The sequence below is a fragment of the Meles meles genome, chromosome 5 (assembly GCF_922984935.1).
Source record: "Meles meles chromosome 5, mMelMel3.1 paternal haplotype, whole genome shotgun sequence".
Classification (NCBI taxonomy): domain Eukaryota; kingdom Metazoa; phylum Chordata; class Mammalia; order Carnivora; family Mustelidae; genus Meles; species Meles meles.
Genome location: NC_060070.1, coordinates 31344463 through 31364037, shown reverse-complemented (window position 1 = coordinate 31364037; position 19575 = coordinate 31344463). Strand labels below are relative to the sequence as shown.

General features: G+C 35.0%; 1 protein-coding gene across 2 annotated transcripts in view; it reads right to left on the bottom strand.

The window, feature by feature from the left end:
* Positions 1–19575, bottom strand: part of ASCC3 (activating signal cointegrator 1 complex subunit 3) — a 361766-nt gene that overhangs the window by 139115 nt on the left and 203076 nt on the right. For both annotated transcript variants that reach the window (XM_046005036.1, XM_046005037.1), the window contains exons 15-17: positions 8043–8234; positions 7519–7743; positions 1748–1867 (exon numbers count right to left, since the gene is read on the bottom strand). In XM_046005036.1, coding sequence (XP_045860992.1) covers positions 1748–1867; positions 7519–7743; positions 8043–8234 — 537 coding nt within the window. The remainder of the gene's footprint in view (positions 1–1747; positions 1868–7518; positions 7744–8042; positions 8235–19575) is intronic.

Below are 19575 nucleotides of genomic sequence, written 5' to 3'. Positions count from 1 at the left end.
ATATATAACATTTTTATATATTTGCTATAAATGATATACTGTAGGTATCAAGCTCATCTTACAAAACCATTTCATTTATTCCATGTTCTAAATTATTAAAATATGTTGGACATCACATTTATGTTAGTTCACATGGGTTTTGTGGCTACAAATTCGTAGTGAGTAATAAAATAAAAACATGTAAGTAAAAAGAAAGTTAAAAAAGATCAGAGTCTCTGAACTCTGAAGAGAGTAAAACTATGTATCTCAGAAGGGAAAAAAACTCACTTTATGTTAGAAAATTATACAAAAGTGACTTCTGGAATTAACCTAGTACTTAAAATCAATTCATGTGTTTATTTGGCCCCAAGATTTGCAATGGCTTAATCCATAAAACTATGTGTTGTGTTTTGCCTTCTACCGTTTCAGAAAGCTTTCATAGAGTCATTGACTATTTTCACAAGCCCATACTTGTAACAAGATCTTTTTTTTTTCCCTCCTAAGTCTTTAAGTTTCAATTTTCCACAGTTAAATCTATAGCACAGGGAAAAGAAAAATGACAAAAAAGCTTGGCAACTCTTTTGACCACACAATGGAATATTAACAAAAGCTAAGTTGGCAGTAGGTGGAGGAAAACTAATTCGGAGTTCAGTTCAACTTTGCTACTTTTGATTTAACACTACTGAATATCCATATGATGATAGTGAAATAATGTTCTCATTAAACAACTGATTTTATCTGTAATTCGGGAGCATTTACATTCTATAAAGCAGAGTTCTAAAGAAAAGCCAAGATCTAACAGGATCTGTAAGCCATGTGTACAACATAACTGAAAAGTTCATAGGAACAAATGCTACATTATACATTTGATTTTGTCTGTGTGCTCAGGGGAACTAATTCAAGTCTCCAAATGGCTAATTACTCATTAACACTATCTTTTAATTTAGGAGTAAGGGTGTAGAAGGGACTTGAAAAGAGGAACATATTTTAAAAAAATAGAAGCCTATTATTAAAAGTGATCTACAATTTTCCTGATGCCTGTCCGGTTTATTCTAAAACTTTATTATAGTTTTTTAAAAATCACGGCAAAGGGCACCTGGGTGGCTCAGTCAGTTAAGCATCTGCCTTTGGCTCAGGTCATGATTCCAGGGTCCTGGGATCTAGTCCTGCATCAGGCTCTCTGGTCAGGGTGGGGAGTCTGCTTCTCTCTCCAGCTCTGCCTCTACCTCCCGCTCATGCTCTAATAAATAAAATCTTAAAAAAATAGGGGCGCCTGGGTGGCTCAGTGGGTTAAGCCTCTGCCTTCGGCTCAGGTCATGATCTCAGGGTCCTGGGATCGAGCCCCGCATCGGGCTCTCTGCCCAGCAGGGAGCCTGCTTCCCCCCTCTCTCTCTGCTCTGCCTCTCTGCCTACTTGTGATCTCTCTCTCTGTCAAATAAATAAATAAAATCTTTAAAAAAAAATAAAAATCACAGCAAAATATTAATATCAAATGGAGATGTACCTGGATAGTAAACAAATAACAATATAAGGATGAACTTTTTAGTATCTGTGAGAAAAGAGCTATTAAAATAGAATGAAATAATTAGGAGGTAAATTTAATTTTCCTTCGTATTTTCTAAAAATAGACTAAAGCTTTTTGTTTTTCGTCCAGGTACCTAACTTTATTCAGATGAGGCAGAAGTAGCAAATATTTATCCTCATATAAAAATATTACAAAGCCAAAAAAGAAGGTTTGATTTTTTTTTTTAATAAATGAGTTTTCTACCTGATAAGCCTTGTGACTGATGCCATATACTAATGGATTTGCTCTCATCCGTACATAAAGATAAGTGTAACTTATCCACTTCACTGCTTCTTCCACATTAGTAACTGTTCCCAGAGCAATCTACAAATAAAAAATAAAACAAAAATTAAACTAATGCATTAAAGTTGGATATAAACATCACATCAAAGGCCATTTTGTCAAAAGTTAAGTTAAAATACATCATCATACCTTATTTAAAAGAAGGTAAGTATAATTACTGGACATGACACTTCTCCAATTAATTAAAAATAATTCCTGCCTCATTTAATTGAGAACAGTACACTAGAAATGGTATCTTCCAAAACAGAATTTACTCAATATTACGGCATCTGATTATTTTTCCCTAAGTACAGTTTAATTCTATATAGCATTGAAAGGTTAATAATTTAAAAACACAATAATAACATATAAGATCTGTTTAATAAAGAGAAAGAAATTATTAGAAAATGATATTAAACCAGAATTATGAGAAGTTTCCTTAAAAATACATTTCATTAGCTACTAGATCTATAGATAATCATTTACTTAGCATTCTGTAATTTGAAAATTCATGCAAGTTGTGAAACTTCATAGCTGTATAATTTTCCCTGAACATCTGGGTGAAAAAAAATTAAATTTCTTAATACTTTAATCATAGATGGAAAGATGTTTTCTACCTAAATCATTATATACATATTAGGAGAAAGAAAGGAAGAATGAAGTTAACACTGAATATTAAAGAAAATAAAACTTTTATGTTTGTTTTATTCCTATAATTCCTATAATTTTAAATTCTGTATAACTAATTTTGTGAAATAAATGTGGATACTTGGCTAGTCGAAGATGAGATCTAGTGGTATATAAAATATCATTATGCTGTTATATGATACTATTAGTTATTAAAAAAGAAAAATCACCAAAGTAAAAAGTGATGAGGCAGATTCTGACTATTCACTTTAAATTTACATGAACCTAAAATAAGTCTGAGAAAGACAAATACTATAAGGTCTCACTTTCACATGGATTCTGAATACATAAGACTCAGAGAAACAGAGTAGAATGGTGGTTGCCAGGAGCTGAGGGTGGAGGGACTGGGGAGATGTTGGTCAGAGGTATCAACTTCCAGTTAAAGATGAATAATTTGCGTTGTCTAATGTACAGCATGGTAACTATAGTTCATAATAGTTAATTAATAGTTAATAGTATATACTATATTGTATACTTGAAAGTTGCTATGGGAGTAGAGTTTTAACGTTCTCATGAAAACAAAATCGTTATTATGTGACTATTAATACGTTTAATAATGTTATTGTTACTATATAACTATACACACATATCAAACCAACGCAGTGTAAACCTTAAACTTACACAGTGTCATATGTCAATTAGATTTTCATAATTACATAAATTCATAAATTTATACTAATGTACTTATAAATGACTAAGTCATGCTCAATATAGGAAAACATATACATTTCCTAAATTCAAATTACAACTATCTACAAAATGAAGAATAACAATACTAAAATATAACTAATAAGGGAGCTGTGCCACACTCTCCAAATATTTAAAAATGAGACAGTTAAAACATTTTCTAGCTTCTTGAGGTAAAGAAAACTAAAAACAGTGAAAAATCTGATAGTGTCTCCCATTTGTGATTCTACTATTTGACAGCAAAAACTGCATGGATTCTCTTATGATCCATAGGTATTTTAAAATCCTATCACAGGACTCCTCCTAAGAGTAGAAAATTTTATAAAGGATAAAATAGCTTGCTATTATTTTCAAAATCAGACTTAGTAAATTAACATTAATAAATACTTACTGCTACTAATGATAAAATAAAGGAAAGGAGGAAGCAAGTGTCAGAGTATGGATCAAGTCATTTGAGTCTTCTAAATGATCACCAAAAGAAACTAACAGACCACCCTGAAAAATGGATGTAAATTCATGATGGCACATCATATTTCTAGATTAATCTTTGAATGCCACCTAGTGACAAAGACAAAAATTTACTTGCAAATATCTGCTGTCACCTAGTGGCTACTTAGTACAGGAGCCTTTTATAATAAAAACAAGTATTTTTCAAATCTCTACAATATATCCATTCATCTCAATAATCATATAGTAAGTCAGCAAGGAGTCAGTATTATGTAAAGCACAATGGATATGGGAATAATTAGAGCCTGATCCCTGGTCTCAAGAAGTTGTCTACTAATGCTGGTGAAACACATGTAACTAATTAATTTGACACACATGAAACCACCATTCACAGTGCCTAGTATATAATATTAAAAACTGATTTTAATTAAAAACACCTAATACGTAAAACTTACAAAAAGACCATCAAATAAACAGTGTAAGAGTTTTATGTTCTGTTAAGAACCCCAAATTTGGTAATTTTAGAAGACTCAATGTATCACTTTGTATCTAATTTACCTATTTAAACTTTAGTTTTTAAGGTTATCTTAATTGCTTACTTGTGCGTGTGTGTGTTTTCTTAAACTGGTGAAAATCATAGAAAAATGAAAAATAATCATGAGTATGTATGTGTGTGTGTATCTGTTAGTAAATACATGAAAAAAATCATGTATTTATTCAGTTAGGATTTGCAAGCTGGCAGTAAGTATAAACAGGGCTGAGAATCAAGGGACTATCAGATAACGGTAAGTGATACAAATCATTTACTAAATACCAGCTTGGCACCGGCACTTATTAAATTTTCACAACAACCCAGTGATACTGTCTCTATTTTATAAGTGGGAAAACCAGAACTTTATAGGTGAAGGGAGCAGAATGAAAGCCTGTCTCGGGCACATGACACATGTTGGAGAGTAACCAGAACCAGCACTGGAAGGTTGGTTAGACTATGGAAGCCTTAAATCCAAGGACAAGGTGTTTATACTATGTCCTACAGAGACAAGAAAAACCCCATATAGAATATGTGTATGGTTACAGAAAGATTAACATATTTTAAAGTATATACTATAGGAGGCTAACACAGAGTAGGTACCCAGTAATGTCTGCTGAAGACATTTTAATAAGCCTCAAACATGCTTCAATGTTTCTCTTAGTACAAAATTAAATGGCTTTATACAGGTTTGGGACTTGTGACCTTTTAGCATTAGCATTAGAAAATCAGCCCCATTAGGTATCAATCGGCAAATCTGTCTCATAAAAATGCTTGTATTAAAATTATTATTTAATATAATACTTTCTTCAGTTCTTCTAAACTAATGGTCAGGATAGACATTCATGTTATAAATGATATTAGCAGAGGCAAAATTCCTAATCTAACATGACCTTTATGTTGATCACTGCCACTGAATAGTTTTGTAAAGATCTGTGGAGTTTAAAGACTTAAAATTCCATTACTTTAAGAACACAGCACACTTTCATTTTATAAACTAATTTCACACTTGATTTCCACAGATTACAAAATTTAATTTCATACTCAACTACAATTTAAGGGGGTTTGTTTTCCTTAACAAGAAAATTTACTTTAATTGGGAGCTATTCCAAGTAGACCAAAATATGAGAAAAAAGTTTTAGCAATAGTCTGTACCTCACTATACTAGTTAAAAATTTCAATGTATATATTTCATTATTTGAATGCATTTTGTGGCATTAAATAGAATTATAGTTATAGTTAGTTGGCATTTCTGAAGATGACTTACCTAGTAAGTACTTTATGAATATGAGGTAAATCAATGGACTACAATTTATTTTTAATTTTTCAGGTCTTGACCAAATAGTTTTATTGATAATGTTTTACAGTCTGTAAAAAAGACCTCCTTGAGGACAAGACACTTAACTGGTGTCTTCCGCACCATAACATCACCACCTTGAGTTTACTTGACCATTTATAAAAAGTTATCAAGGATACTAATTACAAGTTTATGAAGACAATATTCCTTGATACAGTTTTCTAGAAAAACTGCACAAAAGGGAGACTTTCTTTTTATTGTAAGCAGAGAAATGATGACCATTTTGGAAAATTAGTCCTGGTCTTAGAAGAAGGTAAATGGTGAGTATCAATGTTGAGAAATGTATTCACTGTTAACTTACTACAGTCTATATAAGGCATCAAAAATCTAGCTATAGGGGAGCCTGGGTGGCTCAGTGAGTTAAAGCCTGTGCCTTCAGCTCAGGTCATGGTCTCAGGGTCCTGGGATCGAGCCCTGCTTCGGGCTCTCTGCTCAGTAGGGAGCCTGCTTCCCTCTCTTTCTCTGTCTGTCTCTCTGCCTACTAGTGATCTCTGTCTGTCAAATAATTAAAAAAAAAATCTAGCTATAAATACTAGGTATGTAGTTGAACATATGTGAGTGTGAATACTAGTTCCAAAAATTAGTAGCTCAAGGACCAAAAATTAGTAGCTAAAGGACTGAAGGTAATCAGTCACATACCTCTCTGAAGCAATTATGTCTACCTTGCAGGACATCTGGAAGGTCCTTAGCCCATTATTACTATTACCACCATTGTACAATAGACTATTTTATCAGAGATACTGTAGACTCAAGATCAAAGACCCAATTATTTAAGCCATGCAACCATAGCAGGTGATGGGGACTGAAATTGAGCTATAATAACATTTTCTTTAGAGTCAAAATTTATTTCCTAATCTTTTTTATTTCCTTGTAATTATGCTACTAGAGACCAGCATCTTTCATGACTTCTAACCTGCAACCAAATCTTCCAAACCTCTAATCTTCTGATCCCAGATCAAGTCTGCTGCCTTCATGAATAAAGATTTTCCTAACAGCTTGTGACAAAAAATGTTTTCTTCCTCCTACTGAATGCTTCTATAGAAATTATCACTTTCCAACATTATTACACTGTATTTTTGTACCTTTTGCTCCCCGTTTGGACTATCTGCTCTCTAACAGAGGAGATTGCAAACAAACGTGTTTTGGATCCTCTAAAAAGAATTGTAAATACTGAACAGAATGTAAGTGAAATTTTATAAGACCTTTAAGAAGTACCTGATATAAGACTTGTACACAACAAGTAATATTTGATTGCAAATGTTTCTTCATTTCTTTGTCTATTTAACATTGCATTTACTTACTCATCTATTTAACACATATCCCAACTACTTTAAAAAATTATTTGAGTCCATTTTAAAGAAAGGAAAGAGAAGCAGGAAAGTGTTGAATGCCAGGGCAATAATTAAAAATGTCATGAAAACAGTGAAACTTCATTTGAATGTCTGACACACAGATTCTTAAATTAAGAATGTTTATCCTCTTTACCAGTTAATATGTTATCTAGACTTCCAGAGTCTGCTATTTAAATCTTAACACAAAATGCCTATACACACAGGAAACAAATTACAATACTGTAGTTCAATTTAAGTAATTATATTCTGTATAACAAGTTTAATCAGATGATCTAACATAAAAGAGCTTTAAAAAACCTTAGAGAAACTTTATAAAAGTGTAATACAAATACAGTGGTGGTTACTGCTATTTGTTTCTCTAGTCTGTATAGCTTTGGTTCTGGCCTAGAACAAAACCTCACAGTTTAAAAGCACACTCTTTTAGCAAGGAGTTCTTATCTGTGATCCCATACATCCCATACAGTTCTGAATTAACCGACAATATTGCCATTCAGCCTGTTGTGCCTTATGACTGTGGAATGGCATAAGCTGTCTTCGTAAATACTACAGGACTGCAACCAATTCAACCTTGTATTTATTTGGTCATTCTTTCAGCTGATGATCCTATTCCAATCTTTTATTCAGTGAATCTTACCTCTGCATTTAGGTTATCCGCAAGGCTTTCCAGAAACTGACTCTCAATTGGGTTTTGTTGAGTGAGCAAGGTGAGGTAATGGCTGAGTTTGTCATGTGTTGTTATGATGATTCCTTCCCCAAATCTGTCAAACTGTGGTCTTCCAGCTCGACCAAATATCTGCATGACATCTAAAATTCCAAGGTCAACAAAGGAGCCTCTTTTTGCAGCATATATTTGTGTTCCCTGGATGAGGAAAAGTTAATAAGAATTTACATAAACACATACAAATATAATCCTGATGAGCTGAATACTGAAATTAGGCAAATATGGCAGGATCTCAAAAGTGTACTTTAACTAATCCTTTCATCATCTGTGATAGAATTAAATTTTTACAATATAAACTAGATTTTTTTGGAAAAAATAATTCTGACCTTATACGAATAGCATTAGAGGTCAATGAAACAGCCAAATCGCAGATTTTTCTAAACAAACCAACCCCCAGGTTTAAGGCACACACAAATCCACGTAAGGTAAGCTATTACCTTAATAATAACAGCATGAGCAGGAAGGTTGACACCCCAGGCTAGTGTCGCTGTGCAGACTAGAACTTTGATATGCCCATTAGAGAAAAGGTTTTCAACCAAATTTCTGTCCTGCCGAAGCATTCCTGCATGATGAATACTAAAACCGTCTGGAAATAATTCTCGTACTTGCTTATTTCTTGACTTCTGCACCTAAAGTAGATATTAATAAAACATAAAAGAGTATTACTTAGCATTTACAAGTAATTGCTATTTAGCATTTTTGTTCAATGAGTTTATCAAAGAAAGCATAAAATTATTCGTGTTTTAAGGTCTTACTAAGTCTTAGTATATAATGTTCTGTATAAAATTATTAAAAATTTTATTCTACCTATCTTAAAACAGGTAATCCCCAACATGACATAAAATTCAAGAGGAATGAAGTTAAAAGCAAGTATCTCTTTTGCTCAGACTTTCAACCAATCATTATTGTTTCCTATCCTTCCAAAAAACTACTCTACTTAAAAAAGCATAAATCAAAAAAAAAAAAAAGAAGCATAAATCTAAGTTGCTCCCAACTCATTCAGAATAAAGGCCACAGTTCTTAAGATGCAAGAATCTATAGAAATTATTCTCATCCCCTAACCTCACAAACCAATGTTATTAATGCTACTAGGGTTGACTTTTTCTCTAAGTCCCTTTTCTTTTTCTTTTCTTTTTTTTTTTTAAAGATTTTATTTGTTTATTTGACACACAGAGAGAAATCATAAGCAGGCAGAGAGAGGGGAAAGCAGGCTCCCTTATGAGCAGAGAGCCTGATGGTGGGACTTGATCCCAGGACTCTGAGATTATGACCTGAGCCGAAGGCAGAGGCTTAATCCACTGAGCCACCCAGGGATCCCACTAAGTTCTTTTTCTGACAAGTCCACATCCACTCCACCAAGGTCTTTACATTCTCTATACACAACATACTTCCTGGAAGACTTTTCTCCCCTCTTCAGAGATGCCCATGATTCCCCAGTGCATGCACTCTTCCTCATAGCAATGGCTCAGTAAACCCAACTGAGTTTACCTAGAGGTGTGCCCTTGCTGATTTCTGACCAGCACTGACCATCTGTCTTAATTCTCCAACTTTACAATGCCCTGAATATATTAACTTTACTTCTAGTGTCTTTTCTTTGACCTGGCCTGAACTCAGTTGTAGGATTTGATCCACTAATCTGCAATCCGTATAAATGCTACAGTGGAGTATCTTTAAAAATTCACTGAGATTCACTAATACAATGGAGAAAATTTCTCTGCAAAATTAAAGACTTTAGATTAACATAATGAAGTATTTAGGTAGCCAAAGCTCCTGTTTGGGGCGCCTGGGTGGCTCAGGTAGAGATTTTTTTGGTTGTGGGATCCATTGAGCCAGTGGATCTGTGCTCATCAGGGAGTCTGCTTAAGATTCTGTTTCCTCTCCATGCCCCCTGCCCCAGGGCACACTCTCCCTCTCTCTCTAAAATAAATAAATAAATCTTTATAAAGTCTATTAAAAAAAAAAAGCTCCTGTTTGGACATCATGTCCTGTGTTTGGCTGCTATTGCTCTAAAAATTTCATCATCAACGTTTTAATAGTTTCTTTTGAAAGAGTTTGTTGTTGTTTTTTGTGTGTTTTTTGGGGGCATTACACTGGCCGGGAGTGGGGCTTCAGGGGTCTGGGGTTCTAGAACAGACTTTATCACACTGACTATCCCTAAAGTTACTTAAAATTTTAAACTTCTAAGTTAATAATAATGAACTAAGGAAATGAGCTAAGAAAACAGTTCTCCGTGAGCTCTATGGCATATATAAAACTGAAATACTTTAACAAACCACTCCATCTAGTGGCCATCGTGTAAATAACAACTTACACATTTTAAGCCTTTTAGAGTCCTGTACAAAAAACAAAAAAGGCTTTCTTCTTCAAGTTTCATGGGGAGTATATTCCTGTTTCACTTTTGTGTAGAGTGATTAGCCTGTTAGAAATCATTTTATGCATAGACCTTATAATTAACTACACTTGGGTCATCTTGCCTAAACTTCCATCTTTTCAGACAAGAGTTGTTACCTATCTTCTAAAAGCAGCTCTTATGAATATGTGATGATTTAGGATAAAGTCCACTGGCGGGTATTTGCTATGCTATAACAGAGTCCTTCATGGGCCAAGGGTAAGGAGAGGAGAAACATTTCACTTACTCAGTTTCTTCTCTCATATTCATGAATAGACACTCAGAGCTAAAAGAATAAAACAAAATATTGCTTGGAAGATTACTCTGTACAAATTATACCGCTTGGATTGCCATTTGTTTCAGGTGAATCTGCTGTCTGTGGACTCCTGCAGTGGAATGTCTTGATGTGCTTGCTACTGATTCCTTAGTCAAGCTCCATTTGGGGAAGGCCTTGGTTTGAGGCACCAATGACACAACATGAGCTGAATGCAGGAAATATTTAACTGTGGGGAAGAATATTCCCGTAATGTGGCAGGCGGATACTCGAGTAGTGTCACAGTACTTCCCACTCTGGCCAGGTGAGTTGAACCAGCTTCCAGACCACCATCTGGGTAACCCTCTGGTCTCTGTCTGGAATATAGAGGCCCCAGGGGTCATTTCTCTTTTGTCTCTATTCTTACCAATATCCTGTTCATTGCTTCTTAATTGGTTCAGGAGAGACCTGAAGTGACAACGATCCTAAAATAAGTCTGGGTCATTCTTAACTTTCTTTGAATCTGTGTCTGCAGCTTAGGGTCTAGGCTAATTCATAGTACAAATAAACTAGAATCCTTAGGAACCAGGCCCAGAGATATAGACTTTAAAAAAATCTTCTTTTAAAAATCATACAGACAAATTTTATTGTTTTTCCATTTTTGGTGTTTGGTTCTATGAATTTTAACATATGTTCAATTTGTGTAATTCCCACCATAATCAGGATACAGAATAGTTCCTTTACCCTAAAAAATTTCCATTTTACTCCTTCACAGTTAAACCCTCCCCACCCACAATCCCTGGCTATCAATGACCTGTTCTCCATCCTTAGAGTTTCTTGACTTCAAGACTGTGATAGAAATTGAATAAAACAGTATATAAGCCTTTGAGGCTAGTTTCTTTTCTTTTTTTTTTTTTTTTGAGGCTAGTTTCTTTTACTCAGTTTCATGCCTCTGAGATTCACCGAAGTTGTACTGATAGTTCATTCTTTTTTATTGCTCCATAGAATTCTATGGTATGGATGGATATTTTGTTAATTCAGTCACCCACTGAAGGATGTTTGAGTTGTTTCCATTCTGGGCAATCATGACTACAATCCTCTGTGGATATCCATGTGAAGTTTCTCTCTCTCTGTGTGTGTGTGTGTGTGTGTGTGTGTGTGTGTAAGAGGATATATTTTCTCTAAAGTAGATACCAGGACTGTGATTGTTGGATCATATGGTAAACACATTTTTAACTTTATGAAAACTGCCAGACTATTTTCAGAGTGGCTGTACCATATGCATTTTCATCACCAATATATCAGAATTCCAGTAACCTCCCATGATTGTCTGCACCTGAGACTGTCATTATTTTTTACTGTAAGAGGTAAGTCACTGTAAGAGGTAAGTAGAGGTACCCCATTGTGGTTTTAATCTGCATTTTCCTAATGACTAATGATATGAAACATGCTTTCATGTTCTTAGATATACATTTCTAATCAGCTCCTCAAGTTATTCTGATAGACACAAAAGTTTAAGGACCACAGTTCCTTAACAGGAAGATACCCAGACTGATTATTTTTATCCATCTTTATACAAGACAGCTGTATAATTTGACCATATAACTCTATTTAGTGCTATACAACTTTGCATTATTATGCTAAATTATTTACACTCCTAAGAAAAATATCTTCTAACAAATTTAGAAAACATGGCAGTGACCTAAAAAGGCCTATAAAGGGCCAAAGAGAGGATAATTCAAGTAAGAAACAGCTGTTTATCATATAGTAGATCCTAGAAATACACAGAAATTAAAGACAAAATCTGAGCTTTGAGTAATTTGCAGAATGGAAAGAAAGACTTCCATAAAATATGATTTTCTTATTATGTTATGTTAGTCACCATACAGCACTTCATTGGTTTTTGATCTAGTGTTCCATGATTCATTGTTTGTGTATAACATAATATGTTTCTAATAGAGGTAAATGGGCAAAGCTGAAACAAGCGCAGGAATGGCACTATGGTTTGTGTATGTCCCACTAACATGTGGCAGAGTATTTTCTGCACAGCTAGTACTTCCTGCCCATTTCTGGAATGAATGTATCAATGATCTGCTAGTCTCATCAAAGAAGTCCTTACAGAAAATGTGAAATGTGGGTCTTGAAGGACAAGTGATATATTGTTAAGTGAGGGACAGGAGGCAGCAGGATAAATAAGCACAAAGGCCGGAACTAGCAAAGAATAGAGTGTGTTTGAGCGTTATGTTCGGAGGGGACTGGGTGAATGCATAAAGTGATGCTGGAAAGGAGGACCAGGGGCTGGAAAGGAGGATTAGGTAGGTTTTGGATGGTCTCAAGCACAGGTGGGAAGGGGTCAAGTAAAGTTCCTAAGCAGTAGCAGATTCGTCGTTGTGCTAAGACCAGAGGCTGGATGAGCAGCTATGTGGCTATCCAGAGGTCTGTGAGAAGATGGAGACAGGAAACAGAGAAACCACATAAAGTCAAGGTGAGAGTAGGCTATACAGTAAGGAAGTCGGGGTGACTGCTTGCACAGGCAGGTATGAAGGGAAGGAAAGAGTTAGGGCTCTTTCTAGCTTATCCACGGATGCCTTGATGAACTAAAATATGTGATGGGGAAAACAGGATCGGGAGAGCCAATGCTTGTGCCTTGGAAGGTGAGCAGAAGATTCAGTTTGGGACATGAGTCTGAGGACACCCATTATAAAGATTTTGGCTTTCACTCTGAATAAAGTGGAAAAGCACCGCAGGTTTCTGAGCAGGAGACAGAGGGGAGACCAGTTACTCTAGCACAGTGTTCCAAGAGAGATGTGACAGTAGACTGAACCAGGTGTAAAACATCTGAATAAAATCATTAATCACTCTAAACTAACACACACCTGCAACTTTATATACGTATCCTTATCTTGACTTTCTTAAACAACAAAGAAGAAATAAAAACTAAAACTGCGTAAGTCTAAAAACTAATGGAAACATCACACATCAAACTTACAGGACAGAGTAAAAGCATGCTCTCAGAAAATATGATACCTGAAATATTTCACTAAATAAAAATATAATAAGTGAATTAACATCTAACTCATGAGTTATTGTTTTATTTATTTTCTTATTATGTTCAGTTATCCAGCATATAGTACATCACTAGTTTTTGATGTAGCATTCAACAATTCATTAGTTGCATAAAACACCCAGTGTTCATCACAGCACATGCCCTCCTTAATACCGATCACCGGGCCACCCCATAATGAAAGTATAATAAAACAACAACAACAAAAAAAAACAAAAAGAAAAGAAAAAGCAGATATCCTAATAAAGTTAAAATAGAATCTGATGATTTAAAATTTGTGAAATGGATAAGTAAACACAAAACCTCTTACTTTAAAAAGAAAAAATTAAACAAAAATCACCAATGGCTATTGCTGGCAAGAACAGGAGTTGGCAAACTATGTGCCAACTGTCTGTTTTGTACATAAAGTTTTATTGGAACACGGCCATATTAATTTGTTTACATATTGTCTATGGCTGCTTTTGAGCTACTGTTAAGTAATTGTGACAGACACCATATGTCCACAGGCTTAAAATATTTACTGTGTAGCTTTTAAGTAAAAGGACATAGATAGTCGTACACAAGCTCAATGGCACAAGCACAAAGACTCAAAATCAGTAATGTAAAAAAAAAAAACTGTTCAGAAATATATCACAGTTTAAAATAATCAGAAAAGAGTACTTTGTAAAATTCAGTATATACCATTTAAAAAACTGTTTGGGATGGATGGTTTTATAGAAAATATGCTATAACATTTATCCTAGAAGTGTTGGAAGTTATAAAATAATAAAAGCAATGGAGGAAAATTTAAAAGCTATCCAACATCTGGGCTTTCAAACTTTTAAAGACAAATTAATTTTAATACTATTAAAGGCCCTAGAGCACAGAAACAGAAGCAAAGCCTCAAAATTAATCTTACAGAAGCAGTGAAACAGCACTGATATTAAAACTTAATAAAGAAGCAGAAAACAGAATATCAGAGAAACCTCCCTTATGAATATCAATCGAAATAGTAAAGAACTTTAGAAAACAGAATTCACCAATGCATTAAAATAATACACCACAACTAAGTACAATTTAACCTCAAAATTCAAGGGCATTATACTTATATTTATATGAATATATTCAAGAAATGAAATGACATGCTTTGATTTTTGAGAAGGGAAAACTTGAGTTGGTAAAAATGCCAGTTCTCACTAACTTAAGGCACTAACTCAACTAAAACATGAAAATGATTCCTTGGAGGTTATACTCAAGTTCACCCTGAAAAGTAAACCTGCATATTTAGTCAGGAAAAATTCTAAAATTGAAGAATAATCAAGTATTAAAAATATTATATTAACAGAGTAAGAAAACAGTTTGATACCAAAGAGGAAATAGTAAGATCAATGAAAAGATAAGAAAGTCCAAAAATTTATTCAGGCAAATATGAGAATTCTGTGTTGTATCAAAATTTAAAATCAATAGAAGAAATGGAGTATTCCGGAAAAGATGATGGGTCCATTACTACATGGAATATATTCCAGACAGATCAAAGGTTTAATAATAAAAATGAAATTAAATTTAAAAAGGGCTGGAGGAAATTATGGATAAAATAGGTATGGTCTTTATAAGTAAGACAAAGCCCAAAGACTATAAATAGACTGATAAAAAATTTATACAAGGTAAAATATTTGTAAACAAAGAAAATCCAAAAGTTAGCTAAGAAAAAAATATTTATGGCACATATGAGAATACATGCAATTGAATATAAATACAATGGACCACAGATATGAATAAGCAAATTACAGAAAAAGATTTCAAGTGGCCAATATGGAAATGCTCAGCTTCGCTCAAAGAAATGTCAGTCAAAAAAAAATAATGAAGTATCATTTTTTTAAACTTAAAAACTTTCACACTGCTCAGCATAAAGTTATGTGGGAGGAAGTTAACCGTGTTTAAGGAAATGTAAATTGGAACAAACTCCCTAATGGGCGATTCGAGACCATTTACCAAAATTTTAAATGCAGGTGCCACGTTGATGTATAAATTTCACTGCTAGGGATTTTCCCAATGGACATCACTGCAACTGCCAAGAGTATGAGCAAAAATGTTTACTATATCACTGTTTACAATAAAAATAATTGGAAACAACAAAAGTGTCCATCAAGATGGGACTGGGTAAATGAATTAAGACAGTATGCACATTATAGCATGCTATGTAGTTGTTATGAGAATGAATTAGATCTTTCTGTGCTGATCTGAAAACATCTCCACTATGTATTATTCCAAGAGACATGAAAGTGTGTATAACATGATCAAATCTGTTTACACTGTAGCAAATACATACAATGAGTAGTTGCATTCAGTCTTTCCTTTTAAAAAAAGCTTTTAAACAGGTATTTCTTCTAGAGAAATGAATGGAGAAGAGATGGGTAAGATCATGAGTTATGGAGCTAAACTTTTTTTTTTTTTTAAGATTTTATTTATTTATTTGACAGAGATCACAAGTAGGCAGAGAGGCAGGCAGAGAGGAAGGGAAGCAGGCTCTCCACTGAACAGTCAGCCTGATGCAGGGCTCAATACCAGGACCCCAGGATCACGACCTGAGCCGAAGGCAGAGGCTTTAACCCAGGCGCCCCAGAGCTAAACTTTTTTATTACAAGTATTACTACAGGTGACTGCTGCTTTCTGAAGTATTAAAATCATCACTGCATTTCCATCTGGTTTCCCAGGGCAAGAACTATCTGGAGTCCAGGCTTTGCTATCCTCTAAGTAACTTCAGAGATACAATGCATCTTGTTCACATTCCCTGAATGGAGCACTGGATTCTCAAAGAAGCTATTTGAGATCTAATAGTATATTAACTGGATAAGTGTTTCTATACATGGAAATATAGCACAAAAGAACAGGAGCTGTGAGAAGGTAAAAGAAGTCAGGTGTGTAGTTAGAATTGTTTAAGCTTGGTTTCCTCTGACTTTTTATTTCCAATTTCACAAGTGAACTTCCCATAAAGGGCTTTGTAGTCAGTAAGAATAGAATGGAATGGACAACTATTAGGGTAATCTGTTAGCACACAGAGGGTACTATATTCTCTTCCCTCAGTGAAAACAAGCAGGACTTCCTTCCATGACCTTACATATCTTTCTCCTACCCATGAGATGGAAAAAACAGTGTGAGTACTTTTAAAAATGAGTAAGGTTGTTGATGTAGTATTCAACGATTCACTGTTTGTGTATAATACCCAGTGCTCCATGCAATACTAATGATGTACTTACGGTGATTAACATAACATATAAAAAGGTAAAAAAAATAAATAAGGTTAAAATGTAACCACTTCCCAAAAGTTGACATCCAAAGTAACACAAATACAGGAATTAAAAATATAATTGGAAAAAAAAAACTAACAAAAAGCAATTGAGGTTATTAAAGGAAAACAAATTTGTTTTCCAGTAAGACCAAAAATATACAGAAGCAACACAAGAACCTCAGTTTAGATGCAAGCCCTCGATGAAAAAGCATGACAGAAATTGCATAACTGGGACGCCTGGGTGGCTCAGTTGGTTAAGTGGGGGCCTTCGGCTCAGGTCATGATCCCAGCGTCCTGGGATCGAGTCCCACGTTGGGCTCCGTGCTCAGTGGGGAGCCTGCTTCTCTCTCTGTCTCTGCCTGCCACTCTGTCTGCCTGTGCTCACTCTCGCTCTCTCTCTCTCTGACAAATAAATAAATAAAATCTTTAAAAAAAAAAAAGAAATTGCATAACTGATTTACAGTGACCTTTGTAAGACTTCTGAGGTAATTAATCTTGATAAGATATGCTTTAATGTGGATAATATCAAATCCATTAGGCAGGAATAACTTAACTGCCATTATAAAAACTAAAATTTAACCAGGAGGCAAATATCTTCCTCCAAATGATGCCACTCTTTCTCACAATCATTAGTGAGTATGCATTATTAATGTTAGAAAAAATTTATAAAATCTTCATCTTCGGTAAGTGCTATTTTTATCATTCAATGTCAATATGATAATCAGCAAGAGAAAGTGGACCTGCTTATTTAAGAACATAAACTAATACCTGGCTTCTCTTTTGGGAAAGGAGTTCAGAAATTGAAGGAATACAATATGCAATTTTCCTTCACCTTTCTCTCTCTTTCAAAGCTCTTATTCCACTTTAAACATTATTCTTTGAGACATCTAAAATTGGTTTTCTGACATCTATACCAAGGCATGTAATACTCTGTCCTCCATGAGGCTGTCAGAAGGAAATCCATCATCCTTCCCATCCCTGTTCTTCAGGATAAGGTCCATTAGTCATCTCTTCACTAGATCAACTACCAAAACTATGATCAGAATTTCTGAGGATCATGTTAAAAATACTAGGGCCTTAGTTTCAGATTCTGGTTCTGATACCTGGCATAGGAACAGGTAATGGGAAACCAATTCTCTATTATAAAAAAGTTCCCATAATTATTGGCATTTCTCTGCTCTTGACTCATTTCCTTACCTTCTCTATTATGGGGTAGGGAATTCTTTGATCTACTCTTTGGAACTGCCACACAATGATCAGCAAACTTTATTAACCTCTTCTACGACCTCACCTTAACTGAAACTTGACTCTCCTTGTATGGACCCTGTTTCCCATCTATTCCCTCTCCAGTGGTGAGGGAGGATATCTATCCTCCTCATCACCATTTCCAGTCAATTATGCAGTCATTTTTTGTAAAAACTCCGGCTCTTTTAAGGTTCCGTCAATCTGACTACGTCACCTGTCATTTAACCTTATCCGATGAACTTGACACCTATGGCTCCTAGTCTGTCTCTCCATCCCAATTCCTGTCATCACCCTAAGTGACGGTATTTTCTATGTGGACATCCAAAACACTCACTCTTCCATTCCCTGACACCCTCATTTCCACTTCAGCCTTATCAATTATTATTTCTAGGCTTTGTCATCAACTGACAACCGTACCACTTCCAAACCACTAGGACAAACATCTCAATTTCTGATCAAAGTTTGCTCAAACAATTCTTTTTTTTTTTTTAAAGATTTTATTTATTTATTTGACAGAGAGAGATCACAAGTAGACAGAGAGGCAGGCAGAAAGAGAGAGAGGGAAGCAGGCTCCCTGCTGAGCAGAGAGCCTGATGCGGGACTCGATCCCAGGACCCTGAGATCATGACCTGAGCCGAAGGCAGCGGCGTAACTCACTGAGCCACCCAGGCACCCTGCTCAAACAATTCTTGTAAGTCCATTCCTTACCATCAATGATATTTTGAGATCACAATTCCTCTACTTTCTTTCTATTCATCAGCAGCACCTGCTTCTACTCCTCTGCCCAGTCCTTCTTCCTCTTTCTCCAGCTTAAAGAGCAAAGTCCATTGTTTTAAGATAAATACCAAATCTATAATATGAATATAAAAGTACTCAAGATCCAGCCTTTGCCTGTAACATTAGACTCATCTTATGCCACAAACAATTTCCTTCTGACAGTCTCATGGAGGACAGAGAAAAAACATTTTCTTTTTTTTTACTTATCTTTTTTAAAAAAGATCTATTTACTTGAGAGAGAGAGCAGGCACAAGCAGGGGTAGGGGAAGAGGGAGAGGGAGAGAGAATCTTATGCAGACTCCCGCTGAGCACAGAGCCTGATTTCTCGACCCTGAGATCATGACCTGAGCTGAAATCAAGAGTCGGATGCTTAACCAACTGAGCCATCCAGATGCCCCTATGTTTTAGTCATTTTGACTTTTATCTACTTTCTTCAATGTGCTACTGCTTTTTTGGTGTCGGAGCCTTTAGCTAGAACATTCTTCTACTGTTCTTTGCTTTGTGACCTCCTAACCTTCAAATCTCAGCTTCAATTTCACTTTCCTTGCTAAGCCTTCTTTAACACCGTCAGTCTAGATCAAATCCTCTAATTTTATTTTCCCTTAGCAACTTTGTCCTCTTTATTCTTTATTACAAATGAAATTAAATTGTTTAATTAGTTGATTAATCATTCTGTCCTTTCAGAAAACAAGCTCCATAAGAGTAAAGGGGCAGATACTTTTTCTTCCTCAATATATTTCCATTCTCAATTAAAGCAAGGAGTATTAATCACCCCCAAATCCCAGCTCCTTCTATGAGCCTTCCTATATTGCATAGGCCAGAAAGTAAAAACTGTACTTCTAAGATTTCTTGTAGGCAGGGTACTGGATGCAAAGATCAATTCTGCTAACAACGTGCACTTGCGCAAGATCTGGATAGTGGAAGTTAAGAGGAAACCTTCTTTCTGCTATCATTTTTTGGTTGTAAATAAGACC